Source organism: Mauremys mutica, chromosome 2 (assembly GCF_020497125.1).
Source record: "Mauremys mutica isolate MM-2020 ecotype Southern chromosome 2, ASM2049712v1, whole genome shotgun sequence".
In the NCBI taxonomy this organism is placed as follows: domain Eukaryota; kingdom Metazoa; phylum Chordata; order Testudines; family Geoemydidae; genus Mauremys; species Mauremys mutica.
Genome location: NC_059073.1, coordinates 290,696,561 through 290,724,169, shown reverse-complemented (window position 1 = coordinate 290,724,169; position 27,609 = coordinate 290,696,561). Strand labels below are relative to the sequence as shown.

The window sequence follows — 27,609 nt, the reverse complement described above, 5'->3', positions numbered from 1 at the left end:
TGAGTCCCTGCCTGTCTCACCAAGCCAGCAGCAGTGCCAGAGGGGAACAAAAGCACATTCTCTTCTTAAACACTCGTGTGTAAACAGCCTTCCACGAATGGCTTGACACCACCTTTCCCATCCCTCCCTGCTCCAAGAAAAGATCCAGGCATAAAAAAAAAAAAAAAAAAAGCTTCCCCACAAATTGCAGGTTTCCATTTGCGTGCTCGGACACTCGAGAAATCCGGTGGCAGGAGAGTCTGAGGCCAGAGGAAGGAAATCACAGTGTCGAACTCCCCCATTAGCCAACATCCTGAGCCCTGGCTGCACATTCCATTTATACAACCATTTCCCCAGATGCTGACAGTCTCAAGGGAATCTGGCCCAGCTGGTGTCACACCCCTGCCAACTTACACTGGCTGAGGATCTGGCCCCTGTATCTCTAAGGGTAGAGAATTATTTAAGAGTGAAATCAGCTGTAGCGCTCCATTCCAGGAACACCCTGGTCAGCTCTGCACGGGATCAATCTGTGATCGAAACATCCAACTAAATATTACCTGCAGGAACTTGGTCCTGCCACATGCCTGGGATAGGATTTGGGGAACTCATGTAGGAGAAGTGCAACCTTTGTATGCTGCAGATTGCAGTTTCAGGTGATTCCCTGTGCATTACTACACAGCGGGGATTCAGGGGACGGGGCGAGTCAGAGGACGGATTGGTGGATCAGCTAGTATATGGATCCAGCTGCCCTCATGGAGTGAGGCAGACTGGAGGACTGTCCATGGAGCATCTCCACTGCTCCTTCGTGTCCTGATGAGGACTCCAATGCATGCTGGGGAGATAGTTTGAGGACAAGGGCAGATAATAAGACCTTCAAGGCTGATGTTTCAAGCAACACCTCCCAGCCCTTTAACTCCGTCTCCATTTGCTCTTTGACCTGCAAGGACACACACCCACAAACACACAGTCAGCTTAGAAAACCCCGAGAGCAGCGGCGACTCACCCCAGCCAAACAGCGTGAAGCCCCAAAGATACTTCTTCTCAGAGAAAAAGGCCATGAAGATGAGGCTGTGGAGATAGAGCCCTTCCACCAGGATCCAGTAGTAATTGGTCGCCAGGAAGTACAGGAAGAAGGTGACGATGACCTTACAGCCCATCTGGAGTGAGGGCAGAGGGAGAAAGGGAAGTTAAAAACGCGGTGTGAACCTGAAGCGGTGATAGTTATGGGCTAGTGAGAGCTTGAAAACAAGCTGGAGAAGAAAAAGGTTGCCATGAAAGTTGGAGAAGGTTCTCCAGAGGGTGATCTACAGGCGGTAGCTTGGGTTTGTGGCTAGGACCCTGGACTGGGACCGAGGGGTCTAGTCCCACCTCTACCACTCACTTTGCCTCCATTTTAGACTGTAAGCTCTTCACTGCAGACACCATGCTACCTGCTTGTACAGGACCTAGATCAAGTGACTGCAGTTGAGACCTCTAGGCTCTATTCCAATACAAAGAATAATGAGGAGGAACATCTTATAGGGCTTGATCCTCAGATGGTGTAACTGCATTAACCTGAGGGGAGCTATGCTGATTTACACCAGCCGAGGATCTGGCCCATAAGGTTTATTGTGGGAAGGAAGTCAGCTCATGAAATCTGATATCAGCTGAACTCTCTATGGAAGAGCCAAGGGGTATTTGGCATGGTTGGGTAGTTAGTCCCATTGGGTTGTCCTGAGCAAGGTCTCATTTTAAGATAGCGGGTTGGATCTGGCGTCAATGGAGCTACTATGGATTCATCCCAGTGTAACGGCAGATCTGACCTAGCTCCTGACTGTTCAGGAGAACATGGGGGAGAAGAGAAACACGTGCCCCCACTTCGGGCTGCAATGCACTTGCTGGAGGAGAGAGGTCCTGAAATCTACCCCATGGAATTTACCATTCGCCTTTGCGCCTCACCAAGAGGACACAAAGCCCTGGGTTAGGGCTGCTCAGGATTTTCGAGTGCCAGCCCATTGCTTTTACAGACAATTCTTTCTTCTATGCCAGAGACTCATCAAAACGGGATCCTGTGCCCAGCATCTGTTGCTGTTTGCACGTGCTAGCTCTGGGTGTCAGCATCCTGGGCGATCATTGATTCAGCCAGCGACTCAGGAACCCATAGATACATTCATATGACAGGGGCACCTTGCACACACAGGGTGCATGGGTGGGGGAGCATTGTACGATGGTAAACAAGCATCAGGTTGGCATCAGCACATCCTGCAAGTGAGCTGCAGATAGGAAGCTGCTGTAGGTGGTGCATTGAGCCAGCAGGGGTGCAACAGATAACAGTCAATAAGTGCACTGCTGTAGGCTGAAGGTACAGACTGCACCGGCAGTAGGTGGAACATTCATTCACTACACACATGGTGAGCATCAGCTCATTGCACCTAGAGGGAGCAGATGCACAGCAGGAGGCTGCACGTTTGCAGGAGCCAGCGGGAGCCAGGCTCAGTCCTAGTGCAAGCAGATGAAGCTCCCCTGAAGTCAAAGGGAGCTGTGCCCACTTCCATCAAGGTTGCATTTAGCACAGGGTGAGCAGCAATGGACAGGCAGAGATCACACCTCCAGAGCCAGCCAGTGTACAGCCACAGATCACACATATAGACACAAAAGGGCCAGATTCTCAAAAGAACTCCGATTTTCCAAAGTGCTCAGCCATTCGCCTTAGAACAAGGAGAGCAGAGCGCTTTCGAAAAACCCAGCCCCAGTTGTGGAAGCTGGGAACTTTGGACAGTCTGAGACCCCCAATTCAGTGCTTATTCCATCACTGTTCTGCAAAACGCTGAAGGCGATGAAGACAGTGGGACGTAGGCAGCTGTACTCTCCGACTTTCAGGCCAGAAGGGGCTATTGTGATGATCAAATCTGACCTCCTGAATAACACAGGAAGAATTTCACCCGGAACTTCAGTGCTTTGCTGAATCAGTACGGACTGCTGCATCCACGCCTGGGAAAACCTAGCTCTAAATATGCAAGTCAGTTGAGTCAGATTTAACCCTGGGATTGCTTTAATTAGATATATAACGTTAACAAAAATCAGTGCTATCTCAGCCTTACTGCACAGTGGTATCCATGGCATCATAGCTATGGAGTGATGATTCTGAATGCCAAGCACAGGGGAACGACCACAGCAAGTAGGGTTGCCAGGTGTCCAGTTTTCAACCGGAAAGTACCCGCAGTAACCGGCCTCCGCCACCACCAGGTGGGAAGCGCAACAGCTGCGGCTGGAGCCTGGAGGAGCTGCTCTCTGCTAAGCTGCTCATGGAGAGAAGTGGCTAGCTGGCTCTTGGCTGGCTCCAGTCTCTCTGGCAGATAAGTTGGTGTGTGTGTGCGTGTGTGCATGTGTGTGTGTGTGTGAATCCTGTTGGCCCACACCTGCCCCGCTGTGCCCCGATTTCCCCACCCTGGCCCTCTGCTCCAGGGATCCCCCCAACCCCTCCATGCCCTGATTGGTCAGGCAGGCAGACACCATGTCAGTTCCTCCCAACCCAGCTCTGCAGGTGAGAGATGAGTCCCAGGATGGGCTTTGAGGAGCTGCCCAATCGGAGTGAGCAACAGGGGGGAGTAGTGAGCAGGGGGTGGAGCCTGGGAAAGAGGCAGGATTGGGGACGGAGTCTCGGGGAAGGGGCAGGGGAGAGGCAGGGTGTCTAGTTTTCAGCGGTTAGGAAGTTGGCAACCCTAGCAGCAGTGTACACCCCACATTGCAGTAATCGGTGCGTGCAGTGCTGACCCCTGTCCTTTGCCCTGTCCCACCCCACTGCTGATGCAGGATTGTTCCCGACAGTGGATTTTCTAGGGCTTTGTGCAGTCCCTTTTTAAATGACTCCTGCGACTAAGCTTGTGACTGGTCTAAAACTTATCAAAACATTTTTCTGTCGAAAAATGCCATTTTGGTTAAATTGATTTTTTTTTTACGCAAACTTGAATCCATTACAATGACATTTCATAATGAAAAAGTTTGGAAAAAATCATTTTGAAAATGACAGAACGTCTCGTTTTGACCTTTTCCGACCAGAACGTTTCCATTTCTCTTTTCAAAGTGACTTTTAGTTCAAAATGTGCTCTATTTTATGGTTTTTAACATTACAAATTTTGGAAATTGAAACAAAACATTTTGATTGACCTACAATGAACCTTTCTGAGAATTTCTGTTTTGTGAAAATATCCAAATTTTGGCTTTTTGTCCCAATTTGGGAAGCCTTTTTTTTTTTTTCCAAAATCTTGAAATCTTTTTGCAGGATGGACAATCGATTTTCTGACCTGCTCTACTTAAAACATGTCCTCCTAGGGCAGTGCATATAGACGCTGCCTCTTGCTCAGAGAATATTATAAAGTGAACGATGTAGCCCCAGCACGACTGGCACAGAATTGCCTAGCTCAGGCCCTTTTCTGTGGCTAAAAAGAGGAATTTTCAGTGTGCAGAGCTGTCTTTCAGTTAAAGACAAAGAGTGAAAAAAATATAAAGAAGATACATTTTTTTAAAATCCCATTCATATGATACTTTCTATATTCTTAGAAAATTACCATCTACCCACACTTTAACAGCCCAAGGCAATAATTGTGGAGCTCCCACTTTCCTTGGAAATAAAGTAATATATTAATTATTGCTAAAACCTTTAGGTACTTTTTTGCTTTTGCAGTTCACTAAATAGAAATCATCTCTTTCTGGTTATTTATTACACAAAAGTTCTCTATGAATGCAGCAAAGTACATGCATTCCTTGCAAACGCCGAGTGTTTTCCTTTTAGTTGACGTTGGCTAGTGCGGAGCTAATGCAACAGCCGACATCATGACCAATACAAGGAATCAAATTGACGATTTTTTGAATTAAACATGAGTCACTAAAGCTTGAGGTAAAGCGGCATGGTCTGTAATAGACCCACATCCTCTGCAGATTGGGGACACGTAACTAAAGCTAAGAAAATAACGGATTTGTCCGTTCAGGGGCTGAACTGAAAAATCTGGAAAAAAATCCAGTTTGATTTGAACCAAAGCCCTTTTTTTGTTGTTATTGAAGCATTAAATGTTTCAGACAATTCAAAGCAATTTTTGGGGGGTCGGGGGGCAAGGGGGAGAGGGTATTGTTTCGATTCAGCCATTGGGTGTGTGTGTTTTAACTGGCCAAATTTGAAACTGAAATGCGATTTTGATTCAAAAAGTCAAGCTGAAATGTTTGGAATTTTCCACCAATTTTCCCACACCCAAAATCATTTGTCAGATTCAACCAGATTTTAGCAAATAGTTTGGGGGCCTGAAAAAAAGCATTTTTTGGGTGCAAAAAAAATTAATTGCAATTTTTTGGCCCAGGTCTTCATGTCACACACAGTGTTCACCAGGCTATGCTAACGTGTGAAGTGGCATTACTAGTTCTGAAATAGCCCTCGGACGTTTCCAGATTCAGAACACATCCGGGGAGCAGGGGAAGCGCTTTTCAAACTGGCAGATATGTGGCCACAGGAATAACCCAGTTTGGCATTTCAGGGCCAGTTCCTACATATAAATTGGCACAGTTCCACCAGCTTCCACTGAGCGAGGCTCTAGCTCATAGAGTACAAAATCATCAGGCCTGAGACCATTCATAGAACGCCAGCCCTGGAAGGGACCTCAGGAGGTCATCTAGTCCAACCCCCTGCTTAAAGGAGGGGCAATCCTCAGGCAAATTTTTGCCCCAGACCCCTAAATGGCCCTCTGAAGGATTGAACTCAGAACCTTGGGTTTAGGAGGCTAATGCGCAAACCACTGAGCTATCCCTCCCCTTAGCCCATTATGGGTTCTACCAGAAACATATCAATACCTAATAGTAATACACTACAATGGGGACAGCCAATTATGGTGAAAGTCAACATGTAGAGGTGACAATGGAATCTGTCTCCAAGTCTCTGCCACAGGAGTGTCAGATGGCCTAGAAATGGCCGCTGAGTGATGTCTGCATTGTTTGTATCGAGATGAGCTGCCGAGCGGAAAATCATTTAATGATGTACTCTGGTGGGAGAACGACACGTTGGGAAACTTATGTGCTGACATATCTGGTGGAACGGAGGCACAGATATTGTTCAAAAAGGGAGTCTCTCCCCAGCCACTAAGGGTATATTGACACATCCTGTGGCAGCCCATGGCAGCAAGCCTCTAAGCCCTGGTCGACAGTCCTGGGCATGTGCTATGGTGCTAGACAGCACTTTTAAGTTGCAGCTCGGACTGGAGTTCAGCCTCTGAAACCCACCATTTCCCGAGGCTGCACAGCTCCGAGCGGTAGCCAGAGCTGCAACATCTCTATGGCTCAGTAGCATGAGCCCTACAAGCCCAAGTCTGTCAACCTGGGCTCTCAGGCTCGCTTCCGTGGGCTGTGTAAACGTACCCTTTGTACAACGGGGCCCTGACATTGTTCTTTAAAGAGGAGGTGCCCATCTTTCCACAGAAGGGTGCTGGGAATGGCCCCAAACCCTAGCTCTGGTGTTATCTGGGATGACTGGGGGTGAAGAACTTGCATTGGTCAGGCAGATCAGATGGTTCTCTTGGGTCATTGCGTATAGACTGTGGGCTGGGTTCAAGGGAAGGTGTAAGAGGGGATGTGGAAGACGTTGTGGTTTACTAGGTGGGGACGAGGGGTCAGATGTCTCAGTCTCCCACTGGGGAAAAGGCAGGAAGTGGATAAGGCCCCAGATCACCAGCGTACCCAGAGTGAGCCACACAAGAGGGAGAGGTTAGACGTAACCGGCCATACAGCAGTACTCACAAACTGCGACTTATCCGCTGTGGGGACCTCGGTAACGGACATGAAGTCTTCTTCAGGCAGATGCTCCATCTCCTCCAGAGCTGACCCGGAGTACAGGACCGCGTCCTTCACAAAGATGCTGACCGCTCTCAGCATGAAGGAGACAAACAGGTGCATGTGGATGTAGTTCCTTGTGCAGTGCAAACGCCTGGAGGTGGGGAGGGGAGACACAGGATTGGAAGTCGAACTGGGCCTATTCAAGCTCAGCTGTGCTTCCTACTGGCACCGTGGGGACAGTGCTGATACCCCAGCACACCTCTTCTCTCAGGAATGCCGTGACCCAAAGCTAAGCCACAGTTCCATTCCAGTGCAAATTCACCCCTCGCGTAACCCTGGGGATTGGTCAGAGGCTGAACAAAAGCCACAGAGGCAGCTGACCTTGCAGTCGGGTGGGATACGGTGCCTCTGCAAGACTAAAGTATGGGGGATGGGTTTAAAGGTCCCTGAGATGTCCCACTCAATTATACACCCTGCAGGTAAGATGTAAAATTAGGCCCAAGAGAATTGTGGTTATTTGTGACACAGGGTTGTTTGTGTAAATAATTACATCCTATCTGGCTAGATTCCCTCTTCAGCTTCAATTAGATACAATATTCTACTTCCCTTCCTGTTGTGTAGTGTTGCTGGGCACGGTTAAACTGCTGCTGAGCTCCACACCAGAGGTGGCTGCATTGCAGTGACAGTGATCCCTGAATACAGATTGTAAAGCACTTTGGGATCCATTACACTGTAGAAGTGTAAGAAGTGATCTTGCTTGTTTAGCTAGCGCTGAGAGCGCCTCTGAGTTTATATCCTTGGAAATCCCCAGCTCCAGTGATATGAAAGAATCTAAGTTTGTTCTTAAGATTATGGGTTTTAATGGGGGCAAGGGCACCTTGAGACAATCACAATTATTCTTCCTTGGTATTTTCCTCTATTTAAAGCCTCTAGGCCCAACAATATACACAGAGTGCTAAATGGATTTGTACAGGTCTGAGTAAGAGCAGGATTTGTTCCTGCGACTGAAATTTAATTAACGAATCTCTGGATGGTATGTGTGCCAGAATAGAATCCAGCTCACTCCTGTGGAGTGGTGTAGGCTCTCCAGGGCAAAGAGATATCAACAGGAGAGCTGATTGGAAAATGGATTTTCTGCCCGGTGAAAAAAAATTGAGATTTTGAAAACAAAAAAATCATCCCCCATTAGGACAAAATGACAAAATTTCAGCAACTAAAATGGCTAAATCAAACAATGAAAAAAATTGTTCTGGGACAATCAACCATTTTATTTTTATCCTTTTGAAATGACTGAAAAATACCAATTTTAACACCAAACGGAGTAAATTTCGAAACCCAAAGTGGTGCTTTTTTCAATTTTTTTGTTCTAAATACATCGAAGTGGGAGGTCTGATGTTTTGAAATGGTTTTTCCCCCTCAATTTTTTTTCAAAAGGAAATGTCGAAATTGATACAATTTTGCGAGAAAATTTGGTTTAATCGAAACAGCATTTTCCAGCAGAAACCTTGTTTCAGCCCAAACAGTCTGACCAGCTCTAAAAAATAGTAGGAAAAAAGTGTATTTTTGCTCCCTATAGCAAGTCAACCTACCTCTGGGTGACTAGAGAGAACATTTCTACTGAGCAAGAGGAAGCTACCTTAACACGGTCGCTTCTCTGAGCACAACCGCTCTACCAACGATCAACAGAAGGAAGGAGCACGGGCAAGCGCAAGACCTGAGCTTAATCAGAATTTCCATTCAATGGGCCAAAGTTACAGCATGAAATGTTTTAACAAGCTCTCCAGGTCTCCAGTAAGAAAGAGGAGATGCATGGCCATGCAGTGGCTGTGCTCTGCGTCTCCGAATAGCTCATGTCAACTTCACCACCGTCCCAAAGCAATGTGAGGTTGTCGTGTCGCACTGGCCTGTGTGCACGTCTGAGCTACGCGTATGGGGCTCCCTTTGTTGTCTAGGCTAATAAAACGGCCCGCCCCTTTAGTTTCCCAGAGAGCGGCCTTTGTGTTTTTAGAGTCAAAGGTCCCATGTGTGATTCCCAGTACTGCACAGCCGTGGTTTAGCGCAGGCTAGTTCTGTGCTGCCTGGGAGAGTGTCTGCAGCCACATCATTGCTGTTAGTGACATTGAGAGGTTACTGCCACCATTGCTGGCTGACACTGCCTATCATGATCACAGCCCACTAAGTCGTCAGTGACAGCCCAAGGGGTGGCTCAGAATCAGAACTCGGGATTTCTGGGTTCCCTGCCCAGCGCCAGCTCTGGGTGCAGGTTACAGCAGTCTGTTGGCTGCTCTAAATTACACCAGCTGGCTGTGGTCCTCAAAGGATGCGGATGGTACAGTTTCCTTGCCCAGGTGAGGTTGCAGGAAGATGGACCAATTTCAGGGGCAGGTAAGGCTAGCAGCCACTTCTAAGGAGCGCCGGACTGCTGTGCCACTCAGCTTGATTTAATTATTTGTTTTTGCTCTACTGTGATTGGCCAGTTTTGCTCCAATAATTAGCCAGCCACATTGTTTCGCTCCGCCCCATGAGTACCGAAAACATTTTCCATCCTGGCCAGCAAAACGGCTATGGCCTCTCCTGGCAGGGACAAGGTGTAGGATCCAGCTCTGCTGGCTCTATGCCCCCCACGCTGGGAGAATCCCCACCTTGGTGCTTAGCGTCTATTTCTGCTTCCTGAGCACCACAAGGGGACCAGACAACCAGCGCCATTGCGTCCATGTGCTCCATTCAGCTCGTATCCCTTTCACAGACAGAGGCATTAGGTTTCGAGCTCTGTCTGCCTGCTGTGATTACGTCAGGATCTGGGAGGGGTTCTACCCAACCCCAAGAGGTTTGTTTGAATGGCACCACACACAACCCAACCAGCAAATATTAAAATAGCCCCTGTGTCTGATAGATGAAACACACACAAAAAAGGAGGAGCTTTGTTATTGACAAAAACCTAAGTCTCCTTCAGTCCACTCCGGGAGACCTGTGTGATTAAACTGATACTCCCCAAAAGGAAAAACAGAGCCGCCTACCTGAAGTATCCCAGGATAAGGACAGCAACTGTCAGGGATCCCAGAGAGATGGAGTATCCAACAGTATAAATCAAATAGAGGCGATAAAAGACCTCCTGCAGCACAAATGGTGAAGAGGAAAAACAGAACTAAATTAGAATGAATTCTGCTTTACTGTAACCCAACCATGCTAGCAGCATAAAGACTCAGGCTCTTATGTCTGCTGAGAACAGAAACACAAAGGTCAAAGAAGCAGTGCATGCTTATGGGAACAGGATATCAGGTGGTCTTTTGAGTACATGGGCAGCGTGCAAAGGGCTACACCTATTTCCTAAAGTTACTGTGAATTTTGCAGGAGAGTCATGATTTATGTGGGTGTGTCAAATTGGACTTATGCAGCATCTTTCATCCCCAAAGATCCCAAAGTGGATTGAAAACTGTTGGCCAAATCCTGACGTCCTTTGCTGGCCCTTACTCAGATGAAACTCCCATTGATTTCATTATGATTTTTGCCTGACTAAGGACATGTAGGACTTAGCCCACAGGATATGAAGCACCAGTGATATGCAACCAGCTCTGGGGTGGAGGGCATCAGCACATAACACAAAGATGCATGGAGGAGAAATTTGGCTAAGAGAAAGACCTGTTCTTCCAGAAGTGCCTAAGGATCGTTATTGTCCATGCAAGACGTTGGTTAGCAAAGTCTCATCAGAAAGGCCTCTTTGCTTTAGACTGCATGGATCTCTAGAGATCAATCTTAAGAACCTAAGAACATAAGAACGGCCATACTGGGTCAGACCAAAGGTCCATCCAGCCCAGTATCTGTCTACCGACAGTGGCCAATGCCAGGTGCCCCAGAGGGAGTGAACCTAACAGGCAATGATCAAGTGATCTCTCTCCTGCCATCCATCTCCACCCTCTGACAAACAGAGGCTAGGGACACCATTCCTTACCCACCCTGGCCAATAGCCATTAATGGACTTAACCACCATGAATGTATCCAGTTCTCTTTTAAACCCTGTTATAGTCCTGGCCTTCACAACCTCCTCAGGCAAGGAGTTCCACAGGTTGTCTGTGCGCTGTGTGAAGAAGAACTTCCTTTTATTTGTTGTAAACCTGCTGCCCATTAATTTCATTTGGTGGACCCTAGTTCTTGTATTATGGGAATAAGTAAATAACTTTCTATTATCCACTTTCTCCACACCACTCATGATTTTATATACTTCTATCATATCCCCCCTTAGTCTCCTCTTTTCCAAGCTGAAGAATCTTGTATGAAGGGTACAGACTAGATACTTAAGAGGTCTTTTTCACCTCCAATTTCTAAGTCACAGCTTCAAGGAAACTTCTCTTGCAGGGAATCAGCCGGGGGCCTATCTCCTTTCTCCCAAGGAAGGAACATATCTGTTGCAGGTTTGAATATCAGCTTTAGCAAGGTTAAAACATCTACCAACATGACAGATCATCATTTCGTCTTCTGAACAGAGAAATAAACTCCGGAAGAAACCAACCAATTCAGCATCTTTCTTCCTCCTCCCTCCCCCCGCCCCGGAGTTTCATTAACATTAGTAACGCTGGGCTCAGACTGACAGTTCTGATTTTGATCTGGGGCTAGAAATGCCACACTAGAATGCTAACCTCAAGCCCTATTACATCAGAATACCCAGCCCTGGGAACATGGCCTTGTGGTTTCTTCTGGCGGAGCGCCAGGCTTGCCACTGTTCTTTTTTTGTTTTTCAAGCAGTGGCTGCAGGAGGCAAACAATACAAGCAGACTGCACATTTTGAAAGAGAAGGCTCCGTACGGGGCCTAACTTGCTTCTTCCCCAATGAAGCTGGGTATCCTGGCGGTGCTGAAACATGTGCTTGCATCCACCGCAAAGGCTTGTGCTCCAAGACGGGATCGTGGTGGTGAAGAATTACTATGCCAAGCAGGCGGACCAAAATCCTTTCTCCTTCCCCATTCAGAATTTTAAGTGGAAACACCCACGTCCTCATCAAACAATGGCTGCATTGTAGCAGCACTGAGTGTGCTACCGAAAGGGACCTTCTGATGGGCCAGTAGACGTTCTAAAGCACATTTATCGTGTGATCCTCTGTGGTCCAGTTCCAGCATCCGGCAGTCAGAGATTTAGGGACACCCAAAGCATGGGGCTGTGTCCCTGACTATCTTGGCTAATAGCCATAGATGGACCTGTCCTCCATGAACTTATCTAATTCCTTTTTGAACTCAGTTATACTTTTGGCCTTCACAACATCCCCATACAGCTCTTACACAGCGCTTTCCCTCCATAGATAGCAAAGCACTTTGCAAAGACAGTCAGTATCATCCCCATTTTACAGTTGAGCAAACTGAGGGCTGGAGCGAGGAAGTGACTTGTCCAGGGTCACCCAGCAGGCCAGTGACAGAACTGGGAATAGAACCCAGGTCTCCTGAGTCCCACTCTCTATCCACTGGGCCACACTGCCTCTCCTATGACCAACAGATGTTCTCAGCATGTTCTAGACACAAGAGGCATGTATTATAGACCATCAGCACAACAGTAGAAGGCATTATGGTGGCCATCTGACATGTTTTGAGCTGTTGGACTGAATTGATTAACCATTTATTAAAACATCTATTCATCATGTATTAACCATACACAACCAGCACTGGAATATAAAGTGTGGCTGTGAAATCTGTAACACCTACGTATTAGTACCTGGAGTTCAGCCACTTTGTAGGCCATACAAATCATGCCATTGTCGAGAAGATACCAAGGAGCTCCAAAGCTCCAGGCTGGAAAACAACTTTGCTTTAAACAATACGGTTTGGATAAAGCAGCCCTGGCACACTCTCTGCTTTTCCCACCGTGCCTGGCATGGGACTCTGATTTCCTTGGGAGCAGAGAAGCCACCACATTATAAACAAGCGGCCATGGATGAAGACAGGGTTGGCTGGGTTATGGTTATGCCCTCTGATGGGCCACGTTGCTGGGATGGTGTTTCCAGGCAGAACTGAACCCATGATGCTGGTCCGCACTGTTTCCCTTCCCCACGGCTTCAGGGTTTTTTTAAGGGAGGGTTTGTCCTTCCTAAACAAGCCGGGCCTGGGATTAACAGCGTTTGCAGAGGAGGGAATCTGGCGGGACACAAGGCCTGTTTGCGTTTGGTTACTGGGTGGAAGATCCCTGCGTTGCTGTCAACAGGCCCACATTTAAAAGTGATCATGTGCCAGGCGCCATCGCTACCCACCCAGGTGAAACTGAAAGTGATCGTGTGCTACCTACTGCTGCCACCCCACTGGGCGAAAGTGAATGTGCCTGTCTCCAAGGCGAACACATCTGTGCTGGACTTGCTAGCGTGAAAGGGAAAGTGCCCATATCCAAGGTGCTATGGATGGGCACCAGCGTGGAAGTGAGAGTGCCCCAGGTAGGACCAGCACCCGGGGTCAAGTGAAAGCATCCGACGTGCTAGCCATGCACATCCTGACACGAGGTCGCGGGACCTCAGAGATGGGTCTGTCTCGCCCTTAACAGTGAAACAAACAAATTGCACCAGACAGAGTGCAGGTTCTCTGACCACACTGGGTGCCTCGAGGACTGGCGCCAGCTGGGCTATGAATCTGACTCCCCAAGTTCCTTGAAACACCAGATGGAAAGTAAACGAAATGGAGCCGTATGGCCCGGGTGAAGCCAGAGATCTCTCAGCCCGCCGGGCTGGAGTGAGCAGGCTGCCTGTGACTAGAGACACACAGATCCTGCGTGCGGCTCCTTTATGGCCACCGGCTGGATAAAGGGCAGGATTATCTCAGCTCTTAAAGACAGAGCATTAGCATAAAGAGACACAAGCTCACTGAGCAGGGGCAGCTTTCAGCACAGCTCCGGAGGGCTCCCTGAAATCCCTTTGGACCTCCATGATCATGCCACTAGGACACCTCTTTAAGAAGCTCCCTCCTCCCACTTGCCAAACTCCCGAGAACAACATCTTCCTGGAGCCAACTCAAAGGGGAAAGACAGCAACACAGTCTTACTTCGGGGCAGTCTGTGTCGCCATTTTCTAGGCATCCTTCCGGCGGGGTAGCTGACTTGGGCTCACCCTGGGAGTTGCCCGCACTTCCCGTAGGGTTGGGGATCTCCTAGATGGGAGTCCTCCCTGCGGCTGCAGGAGTCGTTCCAGCCGTTTCCTGCTTGGGGTGATCTCTCTTCCCACAGCTCACTGCAGTTTCCTCCTTTTTAAAGGTCTCCTCCCTACCATACGGGATTGACAGGGCCGGAGAGGTGGGGCAAGCCCAGCACACAGGGCCTCTCTGGTACCTTCCGCAGCGGCATGGGGTCTACACGCTCCGTCACGGATCTGCCCTCTCCCAAGAGATCTGTCCTCATCCCGAGTTAGCCGCTTCCGGCACATTAGTGGGACATGCAGGGAAACTTTATCTGCAGCCAGTGGCAGCCCACTACCTGATCTGCAGCTAAACAGAGGGCATCATTCTCCAGGCTGTCAATCCAGCACCTTTCACCAGCACTCAGATTCCCCTATGAAACAACGCTGAAGCAATTGCTTCACTGGGCAGTTCATCCTCCTGGCACTGATTATTTTAGCACGCTTTGCTAATCTCAAATAAATCAGGTCCTTCGCTGCTCTAAGTGAAATAATCCTATTTGTATCATCCAGGGCAAGGGAAAGAGACGCAAACCTTCTCCATCCCGCTCTGTATGCTGCTTTTGTCCGCCATATAATTACCCCGTGGTAGCTAAAATGAGAACACAGAGAACCTAAACAAATACCTATCTATAGAGAGAGAGACAGGGAGGTTTTTCCAACACTTTCTAGTGTTTGGTTCCCATTGGCTCCGTTTGTCCATCTGTCTCTCTCTAAATCTCCCAACAACCTCGGCGGATGATTGCTAGTTAAGTGCAGCTGTTACCGATGACACAAAAATGCTCTTCTCCCAGTGGGAAAAAAATAATAATAGAAAACACGCCTCTCTTTGTAGAGATGACGAGTCTGTCTTGGCAGAATCCATCTGCCTGACCTCTATATTTAGAGACCCAGTCGAAGGAGGCTTTACTATTACCAGTTCTGCAGACTCAATGGAGGGTGTGAAAGACTGGAGGGCTATATTGCCATTGTGACATTCCGTACCTTGGGGGAGCACCCTGTAACCCCCATGTTTCTCATTTATATATAATTGTGATCTTGCACATAAAGTAGGTCATGTAAGGTATCAGGGGAAAGGTTATGATCTGCTGAAAGTAATTTCTCTATCCATATATGTGTATCATTAATGTATATGCAGTTATGATCATCGTGTTGTATGGCTGTCACTAAAACAGGCTGTAAGTTGGGAGAATCAGCCAGATATTAGCTCCCCAGAGGCAACAGCAAGGACAGTAACCAACGCCCGGTCAAAGAACCCATCGACAGCCATTGTCCAGCAAGGGAGCTACAATGCAATGACTCCCCTGCATGAGGCCGCACCAGGGGAATTGCCCAACCTGGCCTGGAGACTCAGCAGTGCCCCCCAGACATGCCTGGATGTGTATTCCCCAAGCACATGGGATTGAGGGTATAAAACAGAACACAGGGGCCCCATGCTGGGCCTTTTGCCTGCCCCCAACCATGCCGCAAGCAACAAGGACACTGAGAAGACTTAAGCAGAGGAGACTGGCCCAGATGTCAAGGGTGAAATTGTGTCCTATGAACTCCATTATCCAGTGGAATGAGAAAAACTGCTTAATCTAGATGTTGCCCAGTCTAATAGGGTTGAGAGTTTAGACTGAGGGCTCAGATTTTCTTTTCTTTTGGTAACTCACTCTGACTTTTTGCCAATCACTTAAAATCTATCTTTTGTACTCAATAAATTGAACTGTTTATCTTTACCGGCGAGTTTGCCTGAAGTGTTTGGTAATCTGCTCGGGTCTGCAAAGGCTGGTGTATGTCCACTTTCCACTGATGACATGGCGAACCAATTAATAAATTTGCACGGACCATCTTAAGCAGTGCAAGACGGTATATTCCTGTGGTACAAGGCGGGGAACTGGGGGGATTTGGCTCCAGTTCCTTTCCCTGTGCGATTCATGAGTGACTCTGGGAGCATTCATGCAATTGATCTGGGTGTGGAGCTCCACATGCGGTTGTGCTGAGTGATGACAGCGCCTGGAGGGGTTTGCTGCTGGTCAATAGCAAGGCATTGTGAGAGACAGCCCAGGCTGGAGAGAGTTCAGGGGCACAGAGGTCCCACAGTCCCAGGCTGCACCCTGGGGATCCTATCACAGCAGCTTTATAATCGCCACCCTCCGCCAGCAGAGAAAGAGAATAATAATATCATTTTTTGTTTGTAGTGTTGTTGTAGGCATGCTGGTCCCAGGACGCGAGAGAGACCAGGTGGGTGAGGTAATAGCTTTTACTGGACCAACTTCTGTCGGTGAAGAGGCCAGCTTTCGAGCTACCCAGAGAAGAGCTCTGTGTAAGCTTGAGAGTCCGCCTCTACCACCCCACGTGGAACCCATACAGGGTATCATTAAACAGTTACAACCCCTACTCAACGGGGATCTTTCCCAATCCCCCTCTTCTGGCCTTCAAACGGTCTCCCAACCTCACCCTCAGAAGCAAGCTCCCCACAGACCAGAACCCACCAACTCAAAGCAGCACCAGATCCTGCCAGAACAACAGACGCAAAAAGCTGCAGCCATACTGCCACTGCTACCATGATCAATAGCCCCTAAACAGACCTTTAAAAATGCCTGGGTGCTACACACGCCTATCACAACACGTGCTGTACCTCAGCCAGTGGGCTAAATGCCCCAATAACAACTGTGTGGGTGAAACCAGACCATCATTACACTCTCAAATGAACTCACCCAGAAAAATGATCAAAGGCAAAAACTGTCTCACCCATGGGCAAACACTTTTCACAAAACAATCCCTCCACATATGAACACTCTCCGTCCTCCTCCTCAAAGGAAACCTGCACAGCACCTTCGAAAGATGAGCCTGGGAGCTTAACTTCAAGCGTTTGCTAGACACTAAAAATCATGGTCTTAAAAAAGACACTGGATTTATGGCTTATTAGAATAGTCTGTAACTCACTAGCCTCCCCTTTTTTTTGTCCTCTGACTGCAGAGGGGTTTGAACACATTACCTACTTATGCTAAACAATCTGTTCCACCTTGCGTGAGACTCTGCCCTGAAGAAGAGCTCTGCGTAGCTCACAAGCTGGTCTCTTTCCACCAACAGAAGCTGGGCTTATAAAAGTTATTATCTTACCCACCTTCTTTCTCTGCAAGAGGTCAAACAGGGAGAACAGCACCTGCCTGCCTTATAGGAGTAGCAAGAGGTACATTAAAGATTGTGAGGTGTTCAAATACTATGGTAACCGGGGGTGGGCCCACCATACATGCCTTAATTAGATGATCCAGTTCTCTCTTTATTCTGGTGAGGTCATGCAGTGTATTTCCCTGCCAGCGCAGGATTGTTCCCTAAAATATAGTACATCCTCCTGCCTAGTTTTGAATGCATAGGAGAGGGGAGAAGCCACTCCTAATACCAGTGATAGCAAGCACCCGGGAGAGAAAAGGGAGGAGGCTACATACATCTTGCAGATTTCTTCTGCATAACATCGCTAACATTTCGCTTGCACAAAGCGATCACTCCGTATCTGACCTGTCAGTCCCAGTCCTCAAAGGAAACCTGCACAACACTTTCCAAAGACCAGCTTGGGAGCTTAAATTGATCACTTTGCTAGACACTAAAAATCCCTGGACGAACTGAGACGCTGGATTTCTGGCTTATTACAAGGATCTGTAACCCACTGCCCACCTTTTTTTGGCCTATGGCCACAGAGGTGTAAACAGGCCACTCTATCTCGAATGGTCCCTTACAATACATGCTAACTACTAGTGCCACCTTGCATTTTGCCGTGACGCTGGGAGCTCCTTTCCCAGACCTGCAGAGCTCTGTGGCTCAGAAGCTGATTGCTGCAACATCCTTCTCTCTGGTCATGACAAACACCCTGCTCAGACCCAATCAGAACGCTGCTACAAAGATCATTCCCGTAGCCCCTGGCTTTGACCATGTCAGCTTTCTCTTGGCATCCGTCCACTGCCTCCCCTTCTCAATAGCTTCAGGCCCCTGGAACCCAGTCTGAACCAAGCTCTGCAATTCGCTCCAGGGTGGAGTACTTCTCTGGAGGTGTTTACCTGTCCAGGGACCTGCCGTAATTACCCCCCTCTGATTTTAGTTTCTGGGGACAGCTGGTAACCCTCCTCTGATTTCAGAGCAATTCACCAATTTGTCCAGGTCGTTTTGACTTCTAATCCTGTCCTCCCAAGTGCCTGCAACCTCTCCCAGCCTGGTGTCACCTGCAAATTTTACAAGCGTACTCTCCACTCCATTAGCCAAGTCATACATGAAAACTTTGAGCAGTATCCAGCACTGATCCCTGTAGGGGGGTCCCTGACAATAGGTAGTGATGGTCTCCACTAGCATGGAATGAGCCCCCCGCAAAAAATTGTGGTTATCAGTTCTTAACTTCTTAAGAAATTCCACATAGCGCCCTCCAGATTCCCCCACCCTGGCTCTCTGTGAAAATGGATCAGGCCACTTTGAGGAGTTCATGACAAATATCTGACTGTCTTGAAGAACACGCCACCTCCGCCCCCTTGAGGTGAAGCAATTTCCCACTGAAACAAATGGGAAAGATTTGATTGGGACCTGCAGACATTGGGAATCTTTCCAGCATCAGGAAGCAACCTGCAGGGCGCTGCTTGTTTAAGAACAGAAGGCTCTGTTGGCTAGTTCTGATCAGATCCCCCCGTTCCCAGTTTGCCTACAAGCATGGCATACCATCTCCCTGGTTTCGTTGGTGAGGAACTTGGCGCATTCGCTGTAATTCGCCCAGGTGCGGTTGTTGCCTGGCACCAGCTCCCAGCTCCCATTCAGGTCACACCGCCGATAGGCGTGGCCTAACGAAAGGAACGAGAAAACAGACGACATGACGCTTAGCGGATTGCAGTCCTGGAAGAACAGAAGAAGTATCTTTCCCGAAGCTTCCACCACAGATTCACACCTGTCCTTATAACTCAGTTACCCATAATCAGCCTGCCCTTATTTGTTCTCTCTGCTGCTTGTCATGGAGCTGCGGGGGAACAGGGGGTTGTTTCAGATCAGCTTAGTGCCGGGGATCTCCCCCCGCAACTGAACTTCAAAAACCAGCCATTTGTTCTACACAGAAACTCTCAAATTTAAAGAGGCACCCATCAAACAGTGTAGGTCAAAATACGGGGTTTGAAAAAAGAAAGACAGAAAAATGGTTTTCAAAATCCAATAGCATGGAAACATTTGCATAATTGTTACAAAAAAGTCATTGAAAAGCAATGGGCTTGTTCAAGTGGATCTTTCTACATCTCTAGCCCTTATCACTGTACAATCTTAGCGCCTTCCAATTAGGAATCGATTTTTTTTCTTTGTCGCACCCCTGTTACCAAGAGGGAAGACAGATACAGCACAGAGTCAGCCAGAGCGCCTGTGGCAAATCCAGGAATACAACCCAGTGCCCCAGTCCAGTGCTCCAACCACTAGACCACCCTTCTTTCCCTTCCACGTATCACAAGGGGGCCTTTAAGTGGATGTGCAGAAAAACCTCCCTGGCAGCTGCAGTTCTGGCATAAGGATTCTACGCTGGCCCAGCTCCCAGTCTCGCCCACAGTGGGCCTGTGGGAGGGTTGTGGATGTAGTCTACTACACAGTGGCTAGTCTCGGCTTCCTGGGAGCCCTGGGAAGCATGCATAAGGTAGAGCAGCCTTGAGGCTGCTCTTATTCACACCAGGGACCAAGCAGACTCCTGCATAGCCCAGAATGGGGGGAGCACAAAAATGGTTTTACCCACCAACTCCGGTCCTGCGCCCAGCTCAAGTACAGAGCAACTGAGAAACAGGCCCAAGGATTTTTTGTTTTTTAAAAAAATTAGACACCGTCTAGCCAAACTGTGGTCTCGGCTCCACTAGTGTGGTAGCTTTGTAATGCGGAATGAGACCGGTGCAGCCACACCAATGTCACAGGGTCACTGCCCTCAGGAGCTGGAGTGGAGCCGCCATCGGTGACGACAGTTGGAATTTTCTGTAATACTTTTACACTCTATCTGTAGGATCCCGCACCCATCCGCGTTGCGTCACTACTTCTGGGGATGGGGTGAGAATTAATTCTGTCCTTGCAACAGCGGCGATCAGGGCAAAGTGTCTGAGCCACTAAGGCTGACGGGGCTGGAATCAACACAGGCCCTACCCTGACAAGAGGAACCTTAATAACCGAAGATCAACTCCCAGAGCCAGTTGCTTCTCCTCACTTCCCTGCATGGAAGCAGAACAAAAAGCCCTGAGCTGGAGAACAAGGATTTGAAGGTGTCAGGTGCCTGTGACAAGAACAGGTTCTCTCAACACAGGGGCTCTCACTCCGGACTCAGAGACAAAGAGGCACAGAGCCGAGATGGATTCTGCAGCAGTTTGGCTTGGCGGAGCTCTGGCTTCAGACTCCGCCTTCACCTGTGCTTCTCGATGCTCACCTAAGCGCTCCCAGATGCTGTAGTCCAGGGGGCTGTGAAAATCTGCAAACACTGACGTGCATTGATCCCCGAAAGGGGTAGAAAGTCCCTAACTGGGAGTCTGCTCTGATGCTGAGACACCAGGATTGCTGGACCCCGAAGGCCCAGTCTAGGAGGTGTTGAGGCCATCTGGCCTACCCTTATGGCAAAACGGGACCCCCTGGAGGCCGGGGCACTAAAGGCTGATTCCCAGGATACAGTTTAAGGGCCGGGGGGGAGTGGTAAACCCAGGACACCGTTCAAGAGGGGAAAGGTTCCCCAGGCCAACGCCCGGCTCTCTAGTCCTCAGCTACATCCCTCCCCGCTGCAGGCCAAAAGGTTCCCCTGGCGTTTGGGAAGGAGCTTTATTACCTTTGTGGTTGAAGTCATAGATGTACTCAGGACACGGCATGGCCACCACTTTGCCGGGCATGCCTTCGGGCCAGCAGCCAATGCCGTCCCACTCGGGCAGACAGAAACCATCTGCGGGAGAGAAGCGAAAACAAGAGAAGTCACTGAGCCTGCAGCATTCCGTGGCTTGCACCGACATAGCGTCCTCAGAAGTGTAGTGTGCCAGCTGCCTCCTGGATATTCACTGCCCGGAGAGGGCCTTCTCCCAGCTAGAATTAACTGCAGGGCCCAAATCTGGCCCAATTAGCACTCAGCTGTGGCCCAGCTGCGTGCTAAAAAAATTCAGAATGTGCTGCCCTGGCCTGGCAGGGGGCAGGGGTGGCTGAGGGGGAGACAGCGCCTTGCAGCCTGCATGAGCGCTCCTGCCAGCAGGGGGCCGGTGAGTGATGCAGGGAGTGGGAGAGTGGGTAGGTTTGTGACGGGGCTCTGGGCAGTGAGGAAGTGGGGGGGGGCTGGGATGCTGCAGCATCCCCAGGTTTTAGGTAGGGCTCCACTCCTGGGGTCAGGTTCGGCTGCTGGCTGCCCAGCCCTGTGCAAGGTCGGGGGGGTCCTGCAGTCCGGTGTAGCACTTTCTATGTTCTTTTGTTTCTAATCACCTGTTGGTACAAGCAACACCCGATGAAGCCAACTGCTGTCCATGCTCAGAACTGCCCAGCCTATCCTCTGATGAGCGGGACGGCCATGGTAATTGACCTAGGCTATAGCTATACTGCAGAGCTTGCACCAATGCATCTGCGCTGCTGTAGTGATGCTAGTGCAGATGCCCGAAGCTGACGGGAGAGCGCTCTCTCATCAACGTACTTACTACAGCCCCCACGAGCGGCAGTAACTATGTCAGCAGGGGAAGGTCTCCCCTGACCTCGCACTGTCCACACCAGCGCTTAGGTCGGTGTAATTTACATCACTCAGGGGAGTGACTTATTTTCACCCCTAAGTGACATCGCTTGTGCTGCCTTAAGATGGAGCGTATACCCAGCTCTGGTTTTCAGCATTCCCTTGAAAGTAGGGGTGAAAACCCTTCAGAATCTCCTAGTCTATCCACAACTGGCTCGCAGCAATATATGGTATGAAAGGACTCAATCCTGCAAAGTGCTGAGCTCTCTGCGCCAGTCCAACAAAGTGCTTAAATATGCGCTTAATTTGAAGTACCTGAGTAGTCCCATTCACTTCCGTGGGATTATGTTCGTGCTTAGAATTAAGCACTTGCTTAAATACTTTGCTGGGTTGGACCAGCTGGTCCAGACTGCTCAGAATCTTTCAGGATCATGCCCCAAGAACCCATCTGAAAGGAAAACAAATGCAGACAGACGCACACAGACGGGCCCCACTCTGTTTTAATTTCAGAGCTGCAGGAGGCAGCTTTCCCCTCTTTAGCAATTACTGCACTGCAGACTGATACTCCCAGCAGAGCTAGATTCTCAGTGTCTGGTCTAAAGACACTCTGCAGCGATAAAACCAGAATGGAATACAGCACATTCTTCTCATCTGTGACAGCGTTCCATTATTAAAGACACAACAAATGTTCCAAGCTCACAGAGATGATGTTCTTCCATTAACATCAAAGCTAGGCCATCAACAGTCTTTCAGTCATTCAAGTAATTTATTCTTTCTAATGCATATGCTTTCGTATGATTAAAGAACAACGCAGGATTCCTTAAAAAAAGTATCCTAGATAATTTTCTCCCCTTTGGGTTTAGGGATGACAGAGCATGATTCAATATGCTGGTAATTTAGGGCATACAATGACACACAATTTAACTATTGATTTCTTATCTTTAATTTAGTGCTGATGAAAGATGGCAGATTGGCAGTAATAGGAAACTGAAGTCCCAGTATAGAGTGAGCAGGTGTCTCCAGCACTGGCATGACATGCAGAAAGCAGAGATCTACATTCCATTGGGCCAAGTTAAAGAGAGAATGGGTGTACATACCCAATTTCCATTAGTCGTACCTAGGCTTGGCAGAATTAGCTTTTTATCAGTACATGTTGATTTCACTGCACACACACAAAGCAACCAATTTTTTTTCCCATCACCAATAATCGAAACGTACAGATAGGCAAAGTAAGAAAAATCCTGCTCATTGACGTTTGGTGGAAGGAGATTTACTTTGCATATTTTGACATGTGATATTGACCATTTGTGCTGTACCGGTTATAAAGCGCTCACGTTTTTTGACTCTCAATGTCTGCAGTCATTAAATAATGATTGTCTCTGCCCCGCTTTAATGTCCCAAAACTGTGAAAATTGAACTGGATAAAAAGAGGAAAAAACAGCTGAAAACACCGTCTGTGAAAATTGAAATTAAAAAGAGTTTAAAAATGCTTTTCAGTAAACAGAGAAATTATTCATTGAAATTATAAAAAAATATAAATCAAATTCTACCAAGCCTCGTTGTACTGCACTTTCTCTTCTAACATTTGTCTTCAGTGGTAGCTCCTCACTTTGTGCATGGAAGGGAAATTGATGCTTCCGAACTAGCGAGGTGTGCAATTATTTCCCAGCTAGTGTGTTCAACAGAAATGCTGGAGACTGATGAGGCTAACGCACAGTGATCAGACTATCAAACTGGGAGTCAGGACTCCTGGGTTCTGTTGCTTCTGACCTGCTGCAATTTTTAATTAAGTCACTGAGAGACCAAGGCCCAGATGCAACAAAAGGTATTTAGGCTCCGAATGCCAATTGGTTCCAGTGGACATTAGGGGTCTAAATACCTGTGTGGATCTGGGCCCAAACGAGCTGCCATTGAAATCAATTAAAAGATTCCGGCTGACTTTCATGGAAGTTGGATCACACCCTAACTAGTTCTGTGCCTCAGTTTGTCCATCTGTGATATGGATACAATAATACTTCGGTCCCGCACTGAGGTTTGGTGTTTATAAAGCTGTGTTTCTGAAGGGATTTGAGACTTTTGAACAAACAGTACTAAATAGGGCAAAGTATTTTCATCGTCTTTAGAAGCATCTGTCAAAACTAATGAAAAGTTGAATTAAATTATTCCTCTACCCTTATTGACAACAGGAAGTGCCTGAATACACCCAGGAAATATTTTTTAAAACAGGAACATCAAACATGCCTGACCTGAGTAACTGCATGATGTTATTATCGGGCCCTTTGCCTTACCTGTCCCCATTAGACTTTTGTTAGTTTAATACCCACGTCTGTCTCAGGTGACATTTACGAGCAGTTTCTGACCCTCACTAAAAGGTTTGTTTTATTGTGGCTTTGTTGTGCAGATGAAACATGCTATGTAAGAGCCAGGTATTATTAATTATTATAGTTGTTGTTTTGTACAGCAATTCACACTAGAGCTGGTTAAAAAAATGGATGAAAAAAATTCACAAAATGTTTCAAAAGTTGTTTTCATTTTGCACGGTTCAAAAGGGACCATTTTTTTTGTTTGTTTTGGGGTTTTTTTACCACTTTCCCTCCCCCCCAGCATTTTTTTGTTTTGTTTTATCATTTTAATTTTTGTTGTTTTCCCTCCCCCTTCTTCCTTCCTCTTTTACCAGTCATTTAAAAAAATGATTTAAAAAAAAGACAGAAAAGAGAGAGAATAAATTGAAAAATGATAAATAACAAACATTGAAAAAAAATAAAAAATCGTGAGCCGACAATTTTTCAAGACAAGTTTTTTGAAAGACCATTTCTCAGCTGGAGAATTTTTCATTAAAAAGTTTCAACCACCTGCTTTCGGGCATTGCAAAAACTAAATGCTAGTTTTCCTAAGACATCTCAATTTTCGGGTCCACTGCAGAATACTGAATACAGATAACCAGAGGGGATCAGCTTTATTGTAACTGACCAGGTAAAAGCTTATGAGGATTTTTCTTTTCAACAAAGAGAATGCACCTTTAGGACTGAAAGAAGCTGCTTGCATCACTCTGAGCAGCAGTATAGAGAGGGGTAAGAATATATTTGAGTACATATACGTGCATGCATGTTATGTTTGTGTCAGAGGGCCTAAAAGGAGCTTTTCCCGGAATAAACAGGACACAATTAAAATGTAACTCACAACAAACTGTATAACCTCCAAAGAAAACAGGAATAAATACGCAGGGTATATATGTTATATATGTAACCCACACACCTCCTGGGTGTGGTGCTCTGTCCCATGTAGTGGCGCCGAGACCACTTTGGCCTGGTCTACACTGGGCGGGGTGGAGGGATTGACCTAAGATATGCAACTTCAGCTACGGGAATAGCGTAGCTGAAGTCGACGTATCTTAGTTTGACTTACCTCGCATCCTCACGGCGCGGGATCAATTGCCACGGAGTTCAGCAGTCGATGGAAGAGCGATCAGGGATTGATTTATCGCATCTACACTACACGCGATAAATCGATCCCCGATAGATCGATCGCTACCCACCGATGCGGCGGGTAGTGTAGACATACCCTTAGAGATTAATGAATCAACTACAGCCTTAGCTAGCTGCCAGATAGCTCATGCAGTAGCAGCTCATGCACTAAGCTCCCGAATGCCCTGGTTCAGTCCTGCCTGCTGACTACCAGAGTCTGGTGGTGTTTCACATATATATATATATGGGCAGGTACATAGACACAGATATACACACACATGTGTATATAACATATACATACACTGAATGTTGGTCATGTCACTAGTGAAAATCAGTGCAGCTCTATTAACTCCAACACATCTATGCCAATTTGCACCCACTGCGGATTGCTTTAATGAGGGAGGTAGGGGATTTGGTTAAAGATTCATGCAGTAAAATGGTGTGTCAGACCATTTCTCTGCTGAAAAAAAAATCTTTGCTGAGCCTTTCCCCCAGCCACCTGGAAGTCAGGCAGGGAGACAACGCCAGGGGACGTGCAGGAACTGTTGGGTTGGAGCTTTACACACACACTATAAAAATTATAAACAAACAGCCTGGGTAAACACTAAGCCCCGACGCCTGCTTTTCCACAGGGTGTGGGCTGAGCGGTTCTGACAGCTTTACAGACGCTTCCCATTCTGGATGCTAGACCGGGGGTGGGAGGATGCAGATGCGTGAGGATGCTGCGCTATCTTTGGGGACGTTTGTTCCTTCTCATACCTGACCCTGGTGTCTGGCTCTTTCCCTGCTTCAGCTGAGCAAGGGCTCGGGTGAGCACACTAGCAGCGCTTATCTCGGGTACATGTGGATCAGTGATCTCTACTGGATCGCACGGCACACACATTTGCATGTGTGCAACCACATTCCCCTTTAGGGGCTGCTACAGCTAATTCGCTCGAAGGATAGGGACCCGAGTTTCAGGAGTAAGAAATCCCAGGCTCTATCCTGCCTAAACTCTTGGGAGCTCATCAGTAACCTCTGTGGCCAATTCAGCTGTATAGCTGATCCAGCCAGAACTCCCAGTGCGTCTTCCCTCCAAAAGAGGATACCAAATACATAGAATCAGACCGGTGGTCCATATGTGGCCAGGACTGATGCTTCAGAGAAGGTGCAAAAGAACCCAAACGTGAGCAGATGTGGGACCCGCACCCTCCGACGAAGTGCTGCCAGACACAGCGGCAACCGACTGAGCTGCCATTTCGGCGGCAGCTCTTTTGAATCGGGCCCCGCCCATCCTAAAGCCGGCCCTGACGGCAGGTCTCATCCTCGTTTCTAACAACCAGAGAGTGGCTGAAGTTCACATAGGGAGACAAGAATTGAACTCGGGCCTTCCCCGTCCAGTTCCTTAACCAAAGCCCTAACCGCTACTCCTAGAACGCTGCACCCTGGTCACCCTTTGTCCATCTTGGGTACTTAGACTGCTGCCTCTTTGGGGCAGGGACTGTCTCTTCCTATTTGTATGTACAGCACCTAGCACAATGGGGCCTCTAAGGATGATGCTGGAATTGTGATTGATTACAACAGTCTGTAACCGCTAACCCCTCTTTTTGTCCTATGACCGCAGAGGTGTTAAGAGGCCATTCTATCTTGAATGGTCCCTTACAAAATAGACTAACTACTTATGCTCAACAATAGGGTTGTCACCTTTCTAATTTCTAGTATCTGGACCCACCCAAGACCCCGACCGTGCCCCACTTCTTCCCCCCAAGGCCCTGCCCCTGCTTCACCTCTTGCCTTGAGGCTCCGCCCCCTTCTCTGCCTCTCCCCCCAAGGCTCTGCCCCTCCTCCATCTCTTCCGCCAAGGCCCCGCCCCTGTCATTCTCTCCTCTCCTCTTCTCTACCCCTCGGTCACTGGATCCTCTCCATCTCCCTCCCCACCCCCAGCTGGGCTCCCTCTGTGCCAGGGCTGGGATGGACCTGCTGCAGCCGGACAAGGAGCTTGCCAGCAGGTAAGAGGCAGCCCCGGCTGAGCAGGGGCTGGCATGGGTTAATGCCCTGGTGCCTCTCCCCTGTCCTGCGGTGACCTGGCTTTTGCATTTTGCTGTGATGCCCCGAGGACCTCTCCCAGCCCCGAAGAGGAGCTCTGTGTAGCTCGGAAGCTTGTCTCTCTCACCACCAGACGTTGGTCCAGTGAAAGCTATTACCTCCCTCACCTCATCTCTCCAATCTCCTGGGACCGACACGGCCACAACTACACTGCACGCAATCAAAGAAATACCTCTTCTGAGGCCGCGGCTGCAAAACCTTTCGTAATCCAAAACGCCCCACTAAAGCTGAGAGCTCTCTGGCGAAAGGGCCTCACAGGACGCCACTCTTGCTGGTGCTGATGAACCCAGACGGCTTGGCACTGTGGGACAGGGGGGCCCCGCTGAACCCAGAACAGCCAGGGAGGAAGGGGGGTCTTTGCAGAGATGCCCTCAGGAAGCTGACCGCAGAGAGACAATTGCACCCTGAAGCCTTTACACGTTTCCGCTGCTCAGGGTGCATCCACCGAGGGATGTGCTCACTTGCCTTCTAGATTTCCTACCCCACCCCCG

The 27,609-nt window shown here is 48.3% G+C and overlaps 1 protein-coding gene across 3 annotated transcripts in view; it reads right to left on the bottom strand.

The window, feature by feature from the left end:
* The window catches only part of PTH1R (parathyroid hormone 1 receptor), a 171,894-nt gene that overhangs the window by 33,380 nt on the left and 110,905 nt on the right, over positions 1–27,609 (bottom strand). For all 3 annotated transcript variants that reach the window (XM_045005775.1, XM_045005776.1, XM_045005777.1), the window contains 5 exons: positions 20,697–20,807; positions 18,593–18,711; positions 9,789–9,883; positions 6,736–6,922; positions 983–1,136 (listed from right to left, as the gene is read on the bottom strand). In XM_045005775.1, coding sequence (XP_044861710.1) covers positions 983–1,136; positions 6,736–6,922; positions 9,789–9,883; positions 18,593–18,711; positions 20,697–20,807 — 666 coding nt within the window. The remainder of the gene's footprint in view (positions 1–982; positions 1,137–6,735; positions 6,923–9,788; positions 9,884–18,592; positions 18,712–20,696; positions 20,808–27,609) is intronic.